Source organism: Ischnura elegans, chromosome 9 (assembly GCF_921293095.1).
Source record: "Ischnura elegans chromosome 9, ioIscEleg1.1, whole genome shotgun sequence".
Lineage (NCBI taxonomy): Eukaryota > Metazoa > Arthropoda > Insecta > Odonata > Coenagrionidae > Ischnura > Ischnura elegans.
In genome coordinates, this window is record NC_060254.1 from 83,730,012 (window position 1) to 83,753,298 (window position 23,287).

Sequence of the window (23,287 nt, forward strand, 5' to 3'; positions counted from 1 at the left end):
TGGGAGAAAAGAGGTTGAAAAGAAAGGGGGTGAAGGAGTCGTAATTTTTTTAAATGCAAAAATGAAAGACAACTTCTTCACCACCTCCCCTTTCAGCCTCACCACCTGCCGGCCTCGGTGGCGCCGGGGTAAAGCCCCCGACTGCTCACGTAGGGGTCGCGGGTTCGAATCCCGCCTTGATGGATTGACCACCATCCAGGGCATGGATGTATGTGATTGTGAAACAAGATAATTGTAAGAGAGGACTATCTAGTCCTAAATTCGCTTGTGAAATAAAGATGAAATTATTATTATTATTATTTCAAACTCCCTCACTACATGAACTATCATATAAATACCCTTCACGGAGAAAAACTTGTAGCAAAATATTTTGAAGAACTGGCAGCCAGCGAAAATGGAGCCATCAAAGCTTCGACCAATTTTAAAGACAAATTTAAGGACAGATTCCGCAGATCGGAGGACATTTTAAACATTTGACGAAAATGAAAAAAATACTTTAAATTTAAATTCAGGGGCATTTCCATGAATACATCACCTTTTCTCTAAAAATTAAAATTTAGGCTGGAAATGTTTTTTTCTGATAAATCAACAGCTAAATGATTGAATTTTATGAAATCAGTATTTGAAACATTATTCAAAGCCTTTTTAAAAGTTTTCAAATTATGCTTAGACTAACAGAATTTTGAAAGTGTTTGAAATCATTATACGTAGGATGTTGACCTAGCAGTAATTCCGTTACATGTTAATTTTGGACATATTTAGAAGGTATTTTGATAATTAATTTTGTTTCTGTTTACGTACATCACCTTCATAAATGTTTTTTTAGCATGCACAGATATTAGTTTTGCAATTTTTTGGTATTTTACAATTTTATCGAAATATCCTATTGCATAGTTTCCTCTTAAGGTAATTCCGTCACAAATAGTATTGCCCTCAGAAGACTTCAGTCTCCAAAAAACCGAGACCACACGACTTTCCTTATTCCCTAAGAAAAGGTGCCCAGCAACGCCCACGAAACGTCGGGAAACAAACAAAATAAGTCCACGGAGCACAACCGAAAAAACATCACCAACAGCTACTATGACCGTCGAGAGGTTCCATGAAGAAAATCCTCGGGGTGGTTAGAGCTAAGAAAGGATGGATCGGTATGAAAAGAGGGAATGGGATAGAGCCAGTCTCCGAGTCCTAATGCGAATAATTGAGCTATTCTGAATTTATATATGAAAACCTACAGCCTGAGAAACGCGTAATGGGCAAGAGCTTATAATGTAAGTCTCTTGAAAATAAAATCTCTTTTTACTGAGCACAATTTCATCTTATTCCCAGGCTTCCACTGGAGTTCTTATCAAATTCTGATCAGTATTTTTACGACCTCTTTCCCCACACAGCCATTACGGCGGGGTGACTTTTTAAAGTTTCAAGCACTTGGAAATCCGCCTCGAGCTAAAACTGCTTACGCATGTCTGTACCACCTTTACGAAGAGCACCCAATTATCCGAGCAAACGCATTGCGGCTCTTCCTCGCACCCACTTGGGGCGGAGTGAGTTCACATTCCTCAAGATTGCAGGTCGCCATAACTGTACCGGAGGCATTAAAAAGAGGTGGAAGACATTAATGGGCTAATTTATTTTAACTTGATCCAAGGCGATTACTTCAAAGAAACCGCTTTTGGTGACCGCCACAAAAAAAGGACCGTTACGTTGTAGAGCTAGAAATATTTTGTGCGTCGATAATAATCCGAACGAACTTCTTTTTCCGACGATAACAATATTTTTAACGAATCCGGACATGTTAGGGTCGAATGGGCTGAAATGACAAGTGGTCCAGGAGGGTTATCGTCCAGATTTGAACCGTGGTGTTTTTCACAGCCAATTATACACTAAAAGCTGATATCAAGGCTATATATAAGTCAACTTAATGTCATTCCAGTTGGTTGAACCAACGTATGAAGGTTTTTTATTGAATCTTTGAAGAATATCTTAAACCTATTCTCACCTTTAAGCTCACACGTATTTAATTAATACGATAACAAGTTCCCATGCGCCAAAAAATACATACAATAAATTTACAATATTTACCAACATTATCTTAGCACGTAAGCGTAAAAAGTAGACAGACATCACGTACCATTGTAGTTACCAGCAAAGGGAAGGTAAAATAGGATAAAATCCGAAAACCATTGGCGTTAGTTGCTCTCGAATACGAATGAAACCAGAAATATCGACAACAGTACGAAAAATTGGAGCGAGATTAATAGGCGTCGATAAACAATTACATATCTTCTAATGAACATCCCACAGTGGCCAAATTTTTAACGTCCGATAACATGGACGAACCAGGTAACCAAAATAAGACTCGTTATCGTATATCTCGACTCAAACCAACACAAAATTCGAAACCGCTTCCAACTCACTCACTAAAATTCAAAGGAATCGATTCCGATAGACTGGGAGAGGATGCGTATTTTTCCCGTCACTGATCTACTGCCTCCTATTCGAGTCATGATTGGCGAAATTAATGAGATTTTCAACACTTCCACAGAATAGGGAGTGGCCTTTGGCATTACCTTTATGAGAGTTCCGAACATAGCCCTCATCTGGATTCCTGATCAATGTTCGAGTGAGCGGCAACTTTCACGAAAACATATATTTTCAAATAACCTGAACATTGCACAATAAAAGTTATTTTTTCACCAAATTATACTGTCCCACCAATATATCCGATTCGTGGCCGAAATCACGGTTTCGGAATGCAATAAGCGCCACCATTCTATTCACGGTACACCCAACAAGCAATAAAGATTAAAGAGACGGAAATATTCATCGCCGCATTGATTTGAACTCGGTAACATCGATTCCTTTCAACACGCACCAACTTTTTCCCCTAAATCCCAAGCGCCCGAGATTGCCTGTGAGAATATTAAAACACGACGCCAATTCTATTGCACCCAATAAAAGCAGAGATCGAGTCAAGATAAAAATTTCCATGAAAATATGTCTATGAATTATTGATCGCAATCGATTCAAATTTTACGCCTCGCCCGTCAACCTCGACTGAAACAAGATTCGTCGAAATAAAATATGAGGTAAGGATACGGAATGTAACTGCGGTCAATGTAATGAATGACATGAAATACAGATTCATGAGATTTTGCATGTCCATAGGGTTACGGAATCATCAACGTACATTTTTATTGCATCAATAGATTGATAAAACTTGAAAATACGCCTGGCCCTAAAGCAATAATTTGTAAAACCTGACGGCAAAAACAACTTTTAAATCATCCTTAAGTAATGTATTATTAATGCTAGTAATAAACTTCGCTAAATCCACGTAGTTTTAAGGAGAGGATGAAACAAAAAACAACAACACCACAAGGATTCATGAAACACTGATAAAAGCGTACAACAGCAGCTAGTTTTCTCCGCTTATATAATGGCTCGGGTACGAGTACAATACTGTGGAACGCAAATACTTAAGATTAGGCAAGTTAAAATTGGCTTGAAATATTTGGCAGAAGAAATAAACTGAAATTAAAGGGGCAAATTCAAATACAATATTTCCTTAAATATAAACAGATTCAATACCTTGATTTATTTGCAAAATATTTTATTATCAAGGATAAACCCGAGGTAATTATAATAAATCACAAAATTCTTTCCTTGGAATCGAGTGTTAGATTTATATTAGATAATAGAAAGTTCGATGGCAAGATTTCTCTCTTGTCCTATACGCCTACCACACAGGTGTTGCATTTTTACAGAAAGCACTTCTGAGGATTACAATTACAGCAATAACGAGAAAAACTTTTCACATTTAGTGTACCTTCAGTGTTTCAGTTTATTATGAAAAAATTATGAGGAGTCATCACTTTAAAAAAAATTCAAAACGATCACATGATCTTCAAATCGAAACTGGTCACCTGCATCGTCGAGAAACGGGCCGTAATTTTCAGCATTTCGTGTCCTTTCTTCGGACGTAAGGACCGAGTGTTTTTTTCACGACCCGCATGATATAAATGGCGTCATTCCCTTAATATACTAACCCATTCGTTTACTGCGGAAGGGGTCTCGCTTCGAGGCACGGCCGGGAGTAAAAAAAAACAATGTTTCATACGAAAAGGAAGCAGCTGCTACTCTACTGCCGTGAGTCACGATTCTTCCGCGGCGATGGGTTGCCTGAGATTAGCGAGAATTCCCAAGGACCCACTGCAACCCAGCGAGGTGGATAAATTGTGAGAAGAGATAATATTGAAATTAGCCGGAAGGCTGTCGAGTCACAGCCTGCCAGCGCTAACAATAAGCAGGGAGGGGAGGTTGAGAATTGCCACCGCGAATGGAGTTCAATCACGCCTCGAGCTCACCTTCATGCCCATACACCTGCGTGGCCAGTAAATACCATAGCACCGCTTGAAATAGAAGCTAAATTTTACGTAACTTCCGCTGCAATATATTTTCTGAGGACAGAGAAAAGTCTTACGAGACCAATGGCGTCACGTAAGGCACCTTTCGTAGAACTTTCCCACGATCGGTAAAATCCTTTTCAAAAACTCTTATTTTTATTTGTACATATTAAAATACTTATTAACAAAACCTTTTCGTTTACTTTGAAAATTTTTAACGTACTGTCACTAATAATAGTACATTAAAAAAATATACGTTTACAGTACCGTTAGCGAAAATGGCAGAACATATCAGACTGGAAGGTGAATTCGGAGGTGACGGTGAGGACATAAGAAAAAAGGACAAAATAAAATGGAATCGGATGGCAGAACATATCATACCAACCACTCTTTCGTAGTTGATTTTAGGGCCGGAATTTTGGCTAATTTAAAGATAAGAAAAGAGCAGGTCGAAGCGGGGAATTTACGGAAAGGATATTCCAACAGAAATGACATATTAACTTAACGTGATAACGATATATTTTATGGATATTGAAAACTCTAAATTATTAAAAGACCTAAACCAGATACAGTTCATAAAGACATGCCTCTACTCCATGGAGAATATAAAACAATGAAAATAAAATGCTCATTTAAAATTAACAAGGCGCAAAAAGCCCAAAAAAGTTGTCGAAGAAATAAGTATTTTTCCAGTCACAGAGAAGCCAGGACGCAATCAAGTCAAGAGATTCCGTTCTTATCCCATCTTATTTTAAGAAGAATTCGCAGAGAACGAAAATATTTCCTCCTATCCTTTTTACGGGGGTTTTAACTAAATCATCATGGAGACAGGGAAATACTCTCGAGTTTCTCTCGAATTCCAATAGACGTTATTGTTACCTAAGAACACCACCACAAATATTAGCTCCCTGGAATTTTTGACAAGTATGTTCCATACACCAAGGATGAAATTCACCAAGCAAAAATCATTTTGCTTTCCCGGGATTCGAACCCAGATCTCCCGATTGCCGATCAGGAATACTACCACTTATACCACCACGTCATCTTCTTTCAAGGCGAATATCAGACTCAGGTTTACAGAACCGTAACGTACGGTGTTGAAGTCTCAATTTCGCTCTGTGGCGCATGACAAGGAGATCGTGCTTACTAAACCAACGCTTTCGCACGCGATTTTAGGACCGGAATTTTGATCTAAATATAAGAAAAGAGGAGGCCAAGAGAATTGAGAAAAAGTCGTACTTACTACTGTCGAAGAGATACACCCTAATTTGTCGCTATCCTATGACGGACGCTTTCCAAAGCAATGCATTAAACATTTTTTTTCAAATATGTTTTTCACATTAACGTTTTTGTACGACAACTTACTACCCAAATACTCTTACAACGGTGAAGACATTACATAAAACTTTGACTGGTAGCTATTTTCAGCCGGATTTTGTTTTATGGCGAGCTCAACGCACGATAATCGATACGGGGGAAAGGTGGTCTTTGAGAAAATGTGCACCCAGGTATTCTCTCCTCCGGCCTCCTGGGGATAATTCGACGGAGCACAAAAAGACCGCGAATCGATGGTATACTTAAGGGCCCCAAATACCTCCTTGAGAGGCCATTACTTGGGGCTTTGTTCCCTCTCGGGATCGCAGCCCATATGGCGCTTCGTAAAACGGTAGGTGCGCCCAATTACGAGCTCGCATGAATTTATGGCCACACCCTCATTCTCCTCGCGTCTCTCGCAAAGGCTTTCCCCGAGGAGGAAATGCTAGGCACTTAAGTCTCTAGCATTTCTATACGTTTATTTGCTGACAACGCTGTCACCTATCGCGAAATTACGCGATGCTTGTATAGGTTTATATTCTGTTTTTAGTTTTTTTTCCCTATTTTTTGCCTTTACTGAGTCTTGATGTAATGTTTTTTTTTTTTTTAACCTTCGTCAAATGATTTTTACAGAATTGCTGTGGACTTGTAAATAATCTCATGGGCCAAATGGCTCACGATAATAAATTAATTGAAATTGAAATTGGTGATCACTCAGACTATGAAGTTCTATCATCGGATTTAATCAATGGTCTTTTGCTGAGCCAAGAGTGGGGACTCGAACTTAATCTGAGCAAATACATGTCAGTACATTTAGGCACTAGAGAAAGTCTCAACAAGCTTCAAGAAAAGTTTTTTTTTTTTATCCCGAAAAATTAAATTTAATACTTAAGAAAAATTATCTTCTCGGCTCACAGGTGTCCATAAAAAAGTTAACGCAAGTACTGGACACCACCTACCACTCACTTAAGAAACAACTGGAAACATCCACATTAAAAATGAGTTTACTTGCTCCTGAGTTCTGGAGTTGCCTTATCCATAGCTAATTACGATTAATCCATTCCATTTTTCATTAAGAGATGTCTTCTACAATTATTCTCGGTAAAAGTGAACAAATCATTCTAGGAAAGCACTGAATTTCGCCTTCATAAGTATGTGTCGTATGCTGATGATTGATCACCCCTGCCAAACACCCCAGTGGTGGCTCGCAGGGTAATATGTATAAGTAAATTAATGACAACGACACTACGCACAAAAGAGGTTCCACGCTGATACAAAATCGATCATACATAACGTTAATTTTCCCTGTAACTTATATAGATTTCGCGCCAATATGTTCAAGGAGCGTCCTGCGCCCGCTCCCAGCGGGCTTCCCCCGCTCTTTTCAATGAAGGTCCACAGAGGGATAGGCGCGTTTCTAATTTTAAAATGTAGCAAAAAGGCAGGGTCTTATGTACAAATTTAATTGGAACGTTCACGTACAAATTGAGGTCAGAGGACCTCTTTAAACACATCATTGGAAGTAATTACACTATCCTCTGTTCAACGCACATGATGACTCATACTTACGTATCAACAGGAGACTTGAATGTGGAATCAGCCGCATTTTGATAAAAGTTGTTTAAAGAATGCGAGATATTGTTGCAAATGAACAAATGCATCAGTTTGTGCGCCGTTAACGTCAGGTATATTTACCTGTTTTTGTTTTTTTTTAATTATTTAAAAACCAATTTTAGGAAACAATAGCAATATTTAGGAAGTAAGATATACCGTCGCATGTTCTCTGATAAATTCTGTGCATTTTGGTACCCCATTTGTAGAGTTTGGTTGCGTATAAGTTGAGAAAAAGGTATCTATAGTGTAGAAATAATATAGAAGATGGACGTCGTCAGCGACCTCAGGGGTCTGTGATCTCACGCGAAGTGCTCCCTACGATTAATTAATTAATTTCCTAAGAAGTGACCAATGGGATCTCGGGATTCATGCGGTATCAAAATTCGGAGGTGAACGACAGGCATTCCGGACACGACAGTTGCGCTAGGCCCTTGGGCGCCAGAATAACAGCCCCAGGCGAATTGGCGTCGCGAGCAGATGTTTTTCTCCGCAATCCTCCATGTCCACTTCCCAGAACATTAATCCCTTCCCCTCCACGGTGAGAGGCCGCATATGCTCTGTTTGCGCAATGTGTTTGCCGAAGACCGATTTTTCCCGAAAGGTGGGCAAAGATGGCGGACTTCGAATCTGAGCACTTCAAAAATTTTCGTCAAGTTGATAATAAGGTGTTTGTGGCGACTGCATACCTGCAAACAGATTAAAAAGATGCATTCTACATAAAGAGATTCGTGATTAAAAGTTAATATAATGGAAAAAACCGACGAGAATCGATTTTATTTCACTTCACTTACAGATGTAGATATATTATTATAAAAACGTCATTGAAACAATATTTATTATAGGTAATTATTAAACCGTATAAAAATAATATCATGAAAATGACTATTGTGTTTTTCAGTCATATCACGACAATAAAACTAAGGTTTTTTCATAATTCGAGGAACAAATAAGTCACATTACACCCTCGCATAATTGTTAGAAACGACATGTTTGCACATCATGCCTAGAAAGGACCATCCCATCAAATAGAGAGGACCAAACATCACTAAAACAAAATTACTACGCAGGATTATCATTGAGAGGGTATTCCATATACGGAACACGTTATCAAGGATGTAGAATCGAAGAAATACGCGAATAAGAAATGATTAGCCGAAATGAGAACGGAGTGGAGAACTGCAAAAAACCAATCTTATTGTGATGATGATTCCATTTTGTTCAATCATGATTGAGAGCTTGACCATGTGAAATTTAAGCATGATTTTTGGTGCGGTATCCTCTGAAGCCATATAAATCGTAGTGCATTGTGGCGGATACATACCCCATTCCAAACACCCTTGAGTTGGCTACAATAAGGTACAGAAATGAAGCAGAATGGGGACCAATAAAAGTGACTCGTAGTAATGATAAAATGAACATAAATCCTTCGAGTCCAACGACAGTTCCTCCTCACGATGGAGGGCGTCCGTTAAGTCATGTTCGCTCGTCGACCACACTCTTAAATTGAATAAGAAGCCTCAACTCAAGACGTAGGAGTAGACTTCGCGCGTGAATTGATCGACAACCGCATTTTCCTAGCTCCAGGGCCTTAACTGCTATTTTGGTCGCTTCCCATTTAGAGCCGTTCCCAAGGATCGATCGCATATTTCTCGGGCCTACCTGACTCCCGAGTCGTGAGAAAGGAATTTGGTCGGTATCAACGGTCTGCAGCTATATAAGACCATTCAGGCCAAATACTCCAGATCATAGGGCTCATAAGGGGTAAACCGACTTCATTTACAACTTCTGCGCATGTCAGCAAGTACTCGCTTCCGTAAGTACTCGCAAAAGAAGTTTCACATACACTGAAATAAACTTTAATCTAGCGATTTTAATAGAAAAATGAATTAAAATTAGAGACATAAACCACGAATTACTTTTCACTACTTGTTGTAAATGACGCTCCTTTTCCCCGAACACCTTGCACTGGTTCACTTATGGTAAGAAGAACCCTGGCGTCGGCAGTGGCCTGCTAGAAAAGGAGCCCAATGGACTACGAATTAGTCAGGGGAGGCCTCTACCCCCACCTATACGATCAAACCTTAGGGTTGAATCACTGAGCGAGTGAATGAGGTTTGAAATTAAAATGTTTGTCTCCTTAGGGACATATTTGTTTCTAATATTTAAGGGGTTTGACCCAGCGCACAAAATACACATGAATGATCACGATGAACAGAGTGTTTATTAGCATCGGCAAAAAACGTTCTTCTCTCTTTAATCTGCCATGGGCTGGACCTAGCTCAATCAAAAATGGCTTCGAGCTAAAAACGGCCAGTCAGAGACGTCTAGCCGACTAGCGTAAAATCGCCGAGCGGATGAAATGGTCCTGAGGCCCCTACGTATGATGGGCGTGTGGCATATACAAGACCGGGAGGGACATTTGGATGTAGGCAGAGACGCTTCTCTAATCAAAGGCTGGGCATAATTTCGCTAATGTTAATCCACAAACGGCCATTCCCAGCTCCCATCCCTCCCAACCAATCTCCTAAAATTATATACCGTCCCTCCAATGACCACCACAATGATTCCTCTAAAAGGAGAAGCCCCAATCCGCACCGCAGGGGACGTTTTCAACTCACGTGCCCGGAAAAAGCGAAACAAAACGAGGAAAAAGGCATTAATGAAACATAGCGCGTTACGCTGAGGAGCAAAGACGTTCCCTTTCATGGGCAGGATGGGAGAAAGAAGAGAAAAAAAAAGAAACGTTTTAATGTCTCAATCAAGACTCGTCTTTAAAACGGCAATAAAAACCCCAGGTGACTACGAGACATTCCGGCAAAAATTTTAAGAAACGACCTGGCGTTATTAGCTTTGCGGAGTAATTTCATCTCGAGTCGATCTTCCAGACGCAAGGAAAACACAACGCAGATGTTCCATACAAATTTCAGTGCCTCGGGAGTGTTTACATTTACTGAGCAACGATTTTGAGCAGGTGCACTCAAGGTCCAGGGCCGAATAATCTTCCACCATAAGGAACAATAATCAGATTTTTAAACCTATACTTCACTAAAATGTACAATAGTCCTATTTTGTTCGGTAAATAGGCATTTTCCAGTTCATCTTCTTCCATGCAATTTTTAAAAATGTGTTGGTAACCACAGGCTCTTTTCTGGGCAGAATTCGAGAAGCGTTCTTCATCTCTCACTTCGATTTACTAATCCATAATCTCCAAGTACAGTGTTGATGCCCCCGGGATTCAAAACATACACTCACGGGGACTGCATAGAGGAGGCCCAATTCCATCCCATAGAATGGTACTTTCTGTTGCCACTTCGGTCGCATTTTGATCGGTTTTCAAAAATATCCGCGGCGTGGTGATGAGTGCAATGCGATCCACTTTTTTCCCAATATTTTGCAGTACAATGTTTGTGATTGCGAGGTATAGTATTGAGCTTTTACGAATTTGATAGATCACATCAGCATGTATATAGACTAATTATAGCTTATTTCCTGGTGATACTCGGATCAATTTGTCCGTTAGCGACGCGAGTGGCGATATTTCTAAACCCATTTAAATGCGCGGAGGTTGACAACACATTAAGAGGTCGACTTGAGGATCCTCTTTTGCAATATTCGTGAGTATACTTTTCCCATGCCTTGATAAAAAAGTATTGCCATCGTAGGCGACGTTCAGGGAGGTTAAAAATCAAAATGTTTGCGCAAAAATATGGATTATTCACTCCTTATAGCTTTAACTTCACCATTTTTCCAGCTCCTTCAGCCGACCGCAGTATTATTTTCACATAACTAACGTGATTCGACTTCACTCATTTAAAAACAGAAAAAAAGTCCAGATACGAGCCCTATTTCCCTTAATTATCTTGATACTTAAGCTATAATAAACTTATTTTTAACATTAATTCAAAATTATCAAAAATGAAATATTTAGCATTTTACCAGTTATTGGTAAAATTGATCGATGTATTTATTCTAGATTCATGCATCATTCTTATGCAGGCAAATACCGCTGTAACAAATTTAATAAAAAAACGGGTTTTCAAATACAATACACAGAAAGCATAGCAGGGGGAGGCAATTGCCTATTTTTTGTGACCACCAGTCTTCGAGCTACCATTAAAAAAACACATTTTTAAATTTTCACGAATATGACGTATGCTTCAATTCTCGGAATAATTTCTTTAAACAACATATGCCGCATACAAAACACTTTTTTCGATGATCATATTCCATCCCGAAACGCTTTCTTAGCTGATACTTTTTTCTTTGGAAACAGAGAACAGAAAGGCTGTGATAAATAATCCTCCTCATATTCGAACACATGTTACAGAATGAAATATAATAATCATAAACTAATTTAATGCATAAACTCTCCAATTGGATTCCGGAATAGCTAAGGACAATGGGCGAGTCGCACATCGAAACGTCGAAGGAGATATGGAGGACCTTACCCGATGTGAGACCCGAGATATCTTAACTGCCATTGTTCGCCGGGAAAAACAGACAATACACAAGACATAACGGTTAATTCTTGATCTGAGTTTTCGGCGGCGTTTCTTCATAAGAGCGCCTTTTCTCTTCTGACCTGAAGATGCCAGCAGGATGGCTGGAGAAACTGTCGTCACCTATGGAAAGCTCAACGCGGAGGAACGCCCGGAAGCCGAGACTCTTATGGTTAATTCTCATCTAAAAAAACTTCTACGAGACCCATCACAAAGTTAATACAGATATCAGAAGTATTGTAACCACGCATGTATGAAGAGAACTGAGGAATTGTGAATGAACCATTTTTAAAAATTCGATCTAGGCCGACTCTACTACGTCATTTAAGGACCTAAAAAAATCACTCCTCAGAACTCAGTAGTTAAGTCCGTTTACATCTTGTTTTTCTCGCTCGGGATTATCATGGGACATAACCCTAAACAAGAAAATAAACAGAATGCAACGACACTGTCAGTCGTTATAGGAATAAATATTCTCCGCCAGCCGCCGTAAGGGCTGCCAGCGTGGGTAGCGTTTGAAAGAAGGAACTACTGAGCATAACGAGAAGTAAAGGAACGTGATCGGTGGGAATCGATTTTTCTAATCGCGTTCCGAAAAAAAAGAACCTTCGGCTGCTTATTAGACGGTACGGTCACATTCCCGAAAAGTATAGAGGGAGATCGCAGATAGGTCGGTAGCCATTATATAAAAAAAAGAAAACACACGGAACCATCAAAAAGACTCCGGATTTGGAAAAGGATCGATTGGCCTCCCCACGGACGACCTCTGGGAAAATGAGGACCGTCGGCCAGAGAGGACATCATTTAGCGGAGGAAGGAGGAGGAAAAAACTGGATGCGTTGTACGAATGGCTGAGAAGACCTCAGGGCATCAGAAGGACATGATGGTGAGACGACGGATGACTGGGATTGATAGGGCACATTGATTGGCTATGTAAAAACTCTTCTCGGGATACCGCGCGGGTAAGATTATATGAGAACGCCGACGCTTCGGGTACCAACTCGCTACCCATTCTCACGGCTACTGACAGAAAATTAGAATAAGACTTGAGAATAAGAATGTAAACAGAGACACCGGATATTCGATCAGCAGCTCTTGGAATAGGACTCTTATGAGAGTTATGCTTGCCAGAGCTAAGTCTATGCTGGTCCACGGTCCTCCGCGCCAACAATCAGGACTCGACCAATCCGGCCCCTCCTAATGCTGAGCTTCAACGGTCACTTCAAATTTTCTGGCAGTAGCCGTGAGAATGGGTAGCGAGTCGGTACCCGAAACGTCGGCGCTCTCATATAATCTTACCCGCGCGGTATCCCGAGAAGAGTTTCTACATGTTGATTGGCTATGTTTACGCATACGACTTTCAGAAGGTGAAGGTTTAATGCTACAAGCTTTACTTTTTGGAATCGCTGAATTGGAAAAACACGTCACTAAGAATATTGTCGAAACCATGGTCCGAAATAATAAAGTTAAAGAGTCTATGTAACAAGTGATCAAGATGAACAAAAGAGGAGGAAAAAACATGATTCTAACTTGCGGCTGAGACGACCGCAGAGCATCAAAGGGCATGATGGCCAGAAAACGGATGTATAGGGTCGACAAAAACACATTAAGTATATTAACACATTACACTTTAAGTTAACTCAAGGTGTCTATTTATATCCATTTTTTAAATTACCTCACCTTTCCCAGATAATTTAATAATTTCCCTCATCGAACACCAGAAACTAATAAAAAATTAACGAAATATAATAATTCTCATCAATAAAATTTTCATGAAACGATGATAATGTTAAAATATTAAACAAATAAATTACAAACAACCAGTATATCCAAACGAAAAAATATAATAAACCATCATAAGATAACAATCACATTCAATCACTTTTCATTCAAGTCAGATATGTATGAGGCCGAGTTCTTCGGAAGGGTGGCAGTATAAGAGCATTATTTCACACAACATTTTAAATAGATAAAGACCGAAAGATCGAGGGTTATTGAGTCTTTTTCGATACCCTTAGCACCCGCCACCTAATAAACACTTGGAGCGAACATTACCCTAATTATTCCAAGTATAAAACGTCGTTCACTCCATTTTTTCAACGCTAAGCTGCGAAGAAACGGTTATACTACAGTAATTAAAATAAGGGAGGCAATAAGTGAAAACAAAGAGATGTGCACTTTTGAAAAAATATTTCTCAATGTTTTCCTAAATAAACTACGTAATTCGCAAGTAACTTCAATTTCAAATAACCTCTAGCGAAAAAAATTCAAAAGAAGGGTGACTTATTCTTAGTTTCTACATTGGGTGTCAATTAGCAGAGCGACACTTCGAATCTCACCTAACGCGACTTGAACGTAACGTAACGTAAGAAAAACGTAAGAAAACTTGAAGAGGAGCACTTCACTTCGCATCACTGAGAGGATACTTCATCGATGGGACTACATCGCTCAATCATGAGGAAGTGAAAACACATAAGATTTGAGTAAAAGTCGCAAGCAAACAAGACAGCTGAAGTAGATGGCGTGAAGTGTTCGAGGAGAAAACTAAAGGGGGATATGAAATACAACCCAACGAAAAATGAAAAAAATTGATTAAATTTTATTTTGACCATCGATTATTTCATGAAATAAATCAAAACAGAATTGTTGAGGAGGTACAACCTTCACAGCAAATACTCTCATGGGAGATAATGCTAGCGGAGAAGCAAAGAAACAGAAAACCGGTCAACAAGTTGTAACTTTCAGCGTTAAACAATGCCTAAACCATAGAATATCGGATTACTAGCTCTAGGTTCACTCATGGCCAGGAACATGCATTTAGCCACAATTACTACTAGCTCTCTGAAACATTATACATCTCCTGGCGATGGAAATACATGATCTCAGCCGTCCGTCCGTAGCCCCTCCTAATAAGCAACAGACCAAGGACGCCACTCCAAGAGGACTGAACTACATATAGAAAGGAGAGATAAATAGTTCGTGAAGGACAGGCGACGTAATTGACCGCGTCACAGGAGCTGGTGGCGGGGGACGGGCACAAGGGTCAGGACGGGCGAACAAGGGCCCGGCATTCTCCCCATCGCCCAATTAAAAGTAACAAACGATACACAACGGAGACGGCTGCTGGAGGGACCCCATGCTCCCGGGACCACTCGAAATATGAAAACACTCCCTCCAGCAGCGGAGGTAGGGAAGACTGGGCAGCCGAGGTCCGGTGGGTGGGCAGGGCTGAGCAAGGCCCTTGTCACCCCACTGTTGCGGGGGGAAAGAGGCGATTGACTGACGACCTAAAGGCCGCTGGGAGATCGCTTCTCTTTGAGTGCGGAGGCCACCCGGGAGATACGGCCGTGGAACGTCTTGTTTGGGAGAGAAGCGCGGAGCAAGGAAGGAAGGGGGCAAGTTGGGAAGGGAGAGAGAGAGAGGCGGGCAAAAAACGGTGGTGGAGCCTGCCTTCGGCGGCGGCAGCGGAGATGCACAGTCAGTCGGGTCCTGCTCCCGCCTTCCACCCACTCCCCAGCACCAGAGAGCGGAGGATGACACACCCAAATACTTTCTCCTCTCCCATTTCTGTTTCCTCGGAACTGGCACATACATACTAGCAGGGCTGGACAAAATATCGCATATCGGAGTATTTGAAATACAAAATACAGCTCCGAATGTATTTGAAATACAAAATCCCTTTAACTGGGGTACTTCAAAAACATACGAAATAGTATTTTTTAAGTAAAGTATTATTTTTTAGTGTAGTTTAAAATACAAAATAGTATTCTAAATACCTTTTAAAATACAAAATACGAAGCATGGGAACTAAGAGACCTGTAAAAAAAAATATAACCTCCCTTGGCACGTAATGGATAGCAGCAAACGTGAAGAAAACGATTCTATCGAAAACGAAGCATGATGTTACAGAAGTGTTATCAGAGCTACTTCAAACGTATTTTACAAATATATTTTTATTTGAGAATGGGAAAATACTAAAAATATGTATTTGAAATACAAAATACATTCAGGCCGTGCATTTGAAAAACCAAATACAAATATATATCAAATACGTACTTTAAAATACTTGTATTTGTAACACCACCCAAACCCGCATACTAGTAGGGAGCCACCAGCAGCTTAGTAAAAAAAGTAAATGGCAAAACAGTGAGATTTAACAAGTAACATTCCCTCGCACTATTAAGGATAGCAACGGTGTCCCGATTGATAACATTAAAGGTGTCACACGCTAGGGCGACTAATTGCATCTTATTATTTTTCCGCTGTTATAACCTTTCAAGGATTTGCTACAGGAATTACTAACCGTCGTACTATGGTAGATACGATCACGAAGGGAAAATATAGGAAAGAGACCACAAAGCAAAGAGTCATTCTTTCCTCATACTATCAGAGTCGGTATCTTGATTAATAAAATTAATGGCGTCACTCTTCAGGAGACTTATTGAATGATTATCTTCTCCACTGCTCTGACTTTGCATGAATTTATATGGGAATTGATAACCGTCGACAAGTTTTGCCTTTGCATCAATCTGGACGTATTTTTTGTTACCATAAGTAATATTTTATAACCGCGTGGTGTGCATATGGAAATCCTCGTGCATGCTGCATGTTGGTGATTGGTCACCCCCTGCCAATCTCCCTAGAGGTGGCTCGGAGGGTTTATCTGCTGACGCAGTTCATTTGCACCATCAGGGAAGGAAGGGTGGAGAGAAACCCGGTGTTGAAGTTAGCCTGATCTTAAGAAGATGCATCTCTCTATCTCTCTTACTCGATTGCAGACCATTGTTAATAGTAGCCTGAATCAAAATTTGACATTTTTACCTCAGAATTTAGTCGGATGTACACTTTTTAACACTTGAGGTACGTGACAATGCTGAGAAAAGTTTACTCCTTGTACCCCGAAACTTTCAATGCGATAACGTAATTCTAAGTAAACTATTAACATTTAGATGTTCTATAGTGGATAAAACGTATACCGATGAAAGAGGATGACAAACCCTAATTGTAGAAGACCACATGAAATTGCATGCAAGACTAACAATTCGAGTCACCATTAATTAATGACAGAATTGACCGAAATAGGCAGGGATAAGTGCCTTTGCGAAAAAGAAAAGATACTTTCCGTTCACAGCATGGAATACATTTCCGCTAACCTCAAACGCCACAAGAAAAATTTTTATGCCTTACTTCAAAGAAATTTTCTTGTTCTACCAAGAACTCCCCTATTTTTTACAACGGTATTATGGTTCCAAAGAAAAATGTAGAACATCATGTGATAAAATAAGTAGCTCGACAATTATGAAATAATTATGATTTCTTGCCTTCCATCCTTGACATATTCTCAACCGAATTTTATTTAACAATTTCGTCACGTTGCTTTGTTTATCGAAGGATTTTTTTATAAACCTCTCGTATAATGGCCACATAAATAAAACATGAGCAACCTTCTCAGAGAATCGAGATGGACGCGTCTTCGGCAGAATAATGTTATTCGGCTGTGGCCCTCGGCAAAAAAAATTCTTTTAAGTCTTCGAAGAAGAAAATATCGATTGAAATCGAGCCTTGATCAAAATATCCTCTTTCAAGAGGTCGAAGTTTTAGTCGAGAAACGGAAAAGATCTTGATCCAGGACAAAAAAATATCCATTCCGAATAAACTGGATAGCAGTAAATGAGAGGAACTAGAAAGGCCGGTTTTATACAATAGCAATGGCGACCACTCATGATTTAAATTCTTGCTCACCGTAGAAAAAGACGAATTTGAAATTTAAAAATTGAAATTCCTCGAATTAGAACACTTTCTCACTCAAATTTGGCATTTTGTGGCTAAACGGTGGCATATACATCAAAATGCACGAAAGTTTTGCCCAACAAGGACTGTAACTCTGCAAAAACCTATAGAGGATGACCATAAAATATTATTTTTTTTTGGAATTTTGTCCCTCCCCCCTAAATACATTTGAGAGTGGGTCAGGGGTATACCAAGGGGTCTCAAATTTTTCAGGCCTTATATTTTATCAGTCCCGCAACATTTATTCATTGGGCCAGATGGATTTGAAAAAAATCGATTTTTCCGATCCGCCCTACTATGTAGTCCTCCTACCTCAAGTATAGAAATCTTCCATTAGAGCGCAGATAATTGACAATGATTAAACGATCGACGTTCCTCATGATAACGCAGATCTCAAAAAGGTGACGGCCGTTCCTAAATAACTCTTCAGCACCTAGTTTTACGTTTAAAATGAAGGACGCGACGGAAATGTGAGCGAACTAAATTCCCAGAGAGGTGGGGCAGAACAATGTTGCGTGTCAGAAACAGTCGGTGTTACAATGAGCACGGCACAGCCAAAGGGAATTGCGCAGTTATAGCCGAGAAAGAATTACGAAACTATACGTGAAGCCTTAAGGTGTAGCAATAACCAATTACATGGGCAAAAAGGTGGTTAACCGCTCCATCGTCACGCGTAAATGAATCAAAAAAACATGGAGCTTGAAAGATTTTTTTTCAACATCACCACAACAAATCGCAATAACAAGGGGCCTAAAAAAAATATTTATGCCAACCTGATGAAATGAAGGATTGTAACAAACTTTTTTTGAATAACGTAAGGTCTTGGAAGGATAACGGGGTTCCCACCGAGATTGACTGAAGATGGAAGCCGACTCGGCTCCCGAAACGTCGGCAGCAATGTCAACAATCACTTGGTGGGAAACCCGAGGGGTCTTCCGATTCTGTACAACGCGGTACACGAGAGAGTATTTCATGACGTAAGGTGTCCCAGAAATAGCTTCCTTCAAAGGGGATATTTCCAGCAAAATTTTCACCCAAGCAACCAAGGAGTTTAAAACGAAAGCCGACCGTGGGGTCTCGTTCTTGAGGGTCACAGTAACGTTTCGCACTTTAGTACGCAACATTTTTCCCTAGTTAACACTTAACACCCTCTCGCTCCGTAAATGAACAATATTGATACTGAGAACACTCACCAGTTTTCTCCTGGAATTCCACATCATTGGTGTCCGTGAAGAACCACGTCTGCAAAAGAAAACAAAAGAAACATGAAAAAATGTACGCACAAATTAATTCGCAGGATTAACAGTTATCGACAGCTAAAATGTAATTCACATCATAAAACCATCAAAAGAGATAAATAAAGAACTTCTCAACAATTGAAGTGATCCTACTCATTCCGCAAAGATGAGACCCGATAGCGTATATTTGCAACATTTCAATGATTGTTTCATTTTAAATTCTCTGCCCACAATAAAATGACCAATAACGCTAAAAGGAAGTGGTAACAAAACGTTTCTCGCTGAACACAATTTGAAGGACAGATATAAGTGAAGTAAATACGCGGGCAAATAAAATAACCTCCCAGGGAAAGTATGATCAAGAAGTTCAACATAAACGCAGAATAAAATATTGCTTTCACGTAGTTGCTGCCACAATAATTAGAGCAATTCATTTGAATAAGCATCTAATTCAAATATATAAAACTAGAACAACCAGCCAACGTTTCTAAAAGTGCAGCACAAGAGAGAAAATAGGTGATGGCGAACAGAAAGAAAAAAAGAGAGTGAAATGATATTTTACGACCGCGAACGCAATCCTCTCCACGCGATGAATGGAGTCTATTCCATCGCACAAATAGGGCGGAAATTGGGGGTGTTTCTTTAACTGCGAGACAACAGGTCGAATAAAGAGGTTTCCGCATGACTGGAGAGGCTATTGTCGTGTCCCGGTCACTCAAACCACACACACAATGAGGTCTGCAGCGCACTTGCCGAGTGACTGAGCAAGAAACCCTCAAGTAGAAGGCAATGAAGAGAACGATAGGGAGGTCAGAGTCAGGAGCGCAGCTAGGAATTAAGGCTAGGGGGGTTTTAGGCGCAACAAATACTTACGGGTGTGGGGGTATTGCATATCCACCAGGGTAAGCAGGAGTTGCGGGGGCCCTCCTCCAGAAAAAAATGAAGAATAATGGTTCAAAATGGTGAGTTTTACGGCTTTATGAGGGATATTTGATAAATCCTAACACTATTTTATAAGTAATACTGATCCAAATAAGTAAAATGGATTAAAATTAAAAATTTCTCTGAGCTCTGAGGGGGTGTTTTATCCCCCAAACCCCCCCCCCCCCCCCTCGCTGCGCCACTGGTCAGAGTAAAGGGAGGAATAGTGCATATATAGTAGTGCAAGATAGAGCTACACCAATCGCAAAAGCTTGGCTAAAACTTGCTTAACGCAGTGGACCTGCACCCTAAGTTATAGTTATTACTATACGTTTTCAATGTTCTCCGTTGAAGATCTCACGGGACATTGTAGCTGCAGGTGATGTGTTTTCGACAGTGTTCGGTTTTTTCCGACGTTTCATGGCCGTTTCTGGTCACTTTTTCTCAGGGAATCAGGATAGATTTTCTGTAGAGGGTACAATAAGAGAGAATATACCCTTGTAAATACCTTCCACGAAAACTATCCCTATTCCACGTTGCTGTGTTTTAAAGATACATTTAAGGATAGATTCTGCAGATCGGAGGACATTTTAAACATTTGACAAAAATGAATTTTTAAAAAATTATTTTAAATTTTAATTCAGAAGACTTCAGTCTCCAAAAAACCAAGACCAAAAGACTTTCCTTATTACCTAATAAAAAGTGACCAGTAACAGCTACGAAACGTCGGGAAACAAACCGAATAAGTACGTGGGGCACACCTGAAAAAACATCACCAACAACATTTTTTTTAATTGCATGACCTTAACATATAAGCATATGTGCAGAACCAGGCATAGGAACACGTTTTTTTAAGTGGACCAAAGAGCTATGTAATCATTCTGCTCCTTAACTCTAGAACTACCGATGGAGTCATTTTGACTCCTCGCCATTTTTATTTCTCTGCCCTGTCTAAAATTTTCCGAATTCCAGCCTGAAATTCCGTGACTTTTATTCATTTTCAACACAAAATAAGGCTGTGCGATTAAAATAATTCTAGAAAATAAAATAGTGCACGTTTTTCAAAATTTACCTTTAACTACCAAAGGGAGTCATTTTGACTCCCTAATGTATTTTGCTTGTCTTTTCACCAAATAGTAATATTTATACAAGTTTTTATCTCTTCTTATGTCAATAATAATTAATATAAATCAATCAAAGGCTTAAATATACAATCATTTTCCTTTTGGCCCATATTTGCGAGACTTTGAAATCATTTCTTATTTTACGGGTATGTGTTTGGATCTACAAACTATGTGAATGTCCTGATATTATTTTACCTTGCGATAAAGTGGTGAATATGCAATTCATAGCATTTTCAAATCCATGTGTTTTGAATCCGTTGTGTCTGTCCCTCCTCCGTTACCCCTTCCTTCTCGCCGCCCACCTTTGCCGCCGCCCGCTAATACTGTGCATTGCGCAGCAGCACTTTTATTTCAGCCTTGACTGCGTGGAAGTTGATTTTCAAATATGAAAAAGTATCTCTGATATACCGATTCCCCAGAAAATTGATATACTGATGAACCAGGAAAATAAATCAGTAGAATGAAATAAAGTTACTGTCCTAGCACGTTCGGCTCTGACAGCGCTGGCTGCCGGGTGCCGCACAGGAAAACCGTGCGCTGTCCTTTGCATTAGTGAATCCAGTGAACTCTCGAGTGGACTGCAAAACTCCTATGAAGCAAGGATTTCATTTTTCCTGACTGGGAGTATGGCTAGAAGAAGTAGGCGAAAGCGTGAAGAAGTCCTATCTATGTTGCATTCTATACCGGAAGGTGAATCGGAACGCGAAACAAAAGATCATTTCGGCTGTGACGAAGTCGAGGATTTTATTCCTGAAAACGTTTCTAGTGAGTCTGAAGATTCAGACAAAACGCGTGCGAAATATAAGCAGTAATTTACATTTACTTTCCCTTTCATGGGTAGTTACAAAAAAAAGGTATTATATACGATTATTTATCGATTCGTTTATACTGACTCACATAAGCGATATACAATTGTGGAACCACGCAGGCAAAATTACGAAGATTTTACACTTTCCGATGTGGAGCTAGTTGCATGTATAGCCATATTTTATGCCCGAGGAATACTAGGTACAAATGATTACTCTATTGAGAGTATTCGGTCAAACGACTGGGGAATACCATTTTCTACAACGAACGACTAGGTTTGTTAACATTTTGCAATGTCTAAGAGTTGATGAGAAATCTAATTGATTCCAGCGGCTCAAAACTGTCAAGTTTGCCCTCTTTTCAATAGTGTACGATAGATTCATAGAGAATTACATTGCTTGTTACAAACCTGGTCCGTACATTATAGTTGATGAACAACTTTTTCCCAGTGTAATTAGGTATATTTCACTCTGTACATTCCTTCTAATCCGGACAAATACGGCCATGAATATTGGCTACCTGTTGACAAGGAGAGCAAATATCTTGCAAATGCCTTCCCTTATGGTGGAAAAAAGGTAATTCACTTCATCCAGATTGCCGTTTAGCAGTACTGAAACTAATGGAACCATTTCTGAAAAAGGGCGAAATGTTACTGTATATAATTACTTTACCTCAGTCAAACTCGCTGAACAGCAAAAAATCCAGGGTACTAGCATTGTGGGAAAGGTAAATAAAAGAGAATAGAAGAACCAAAAGAGATGAAATCACAAATATACCACAAGAACGTCTACTCAGTGATAGCCTATCTACTCGTTGGAAAATACTCCCGACTTAGCAGGTGTTCATGGATAGTGTACAATGAGACTACCTAAAACATTTCGCGCAAGACGATTTAGAAAAAGCTCGTTACAGAGTTGGCTGATCCTCATGTTAGATGTAGATAAAAGCGTTGCGTGTCCAATGCCGCAGATTCTTCTGACGGGTTTCTGCAAAAAATATTATTATCAGGCAAAACCAAAGTGCAAAAATAATCTATCAGTTGGGAATTGTAAGACCTGCCAAAAGTCTTTGTGTGGGCAATGAAAATGAACGACAATGCTTGAACTCTTAAGCACCTTAGACAAATGCGTGGGGTATTAACTGCATTTTTTTGCTTTAGTTAATTATCTTCCCAACTACCATGTAGCCTAAGTAATATTTTTGATCATTCAAACAATATGATAAAATGTGTTGAAAAGTCTACGTTTGCTGTTTTATCCAATTCCTCCATTATAATTCTATTAAAACAACAGAACATGTAAGAAAAAAGAATTTCAAAGCAACACTGTCGAATTTCGCATTTTAAAAAAATATTTTTTTTTGTTAAAACGACGTCTAATATTGTAATTATTAAAAAAAATGATAAACTAATGCAATCTATCAATAAAAACAGACATAAACAGCAAAAATAAACAATTATAAGGTAGGAGTCAAAATGATTCCATTCGGTAGTTCTAGGGGGGGTGTCAAGTCCGGTATTCCTAGTGTTAAATCACTCGGAAAGCAAATTTTAAGTAAAGCAATTAATATACAAGAAA

General features: G+C 39.6%; 1 protein-coding gene across 1 annotated transcript in view; it reads right to left on the minus strand.

Moving 5' to 3' along the window:
* Positions 1-23,287, minus strand: part of LOC124165063 (fringe glycosyltransferase) — a 131,793-nt gene that overhangs the window by 64,128 nt on the left and 44,378 nt on the right. The window contains exon 2 of the mRNA XM_046542308.1: positions 18,814-18,862. Within this exon, the coding sequence (XP_046398264.1) occupies positions 18,814-18,862 (49 nt within the window). The remainder of the gene's footprint in view (positions 1-18,813; positions 18,863-23,287) is intronic.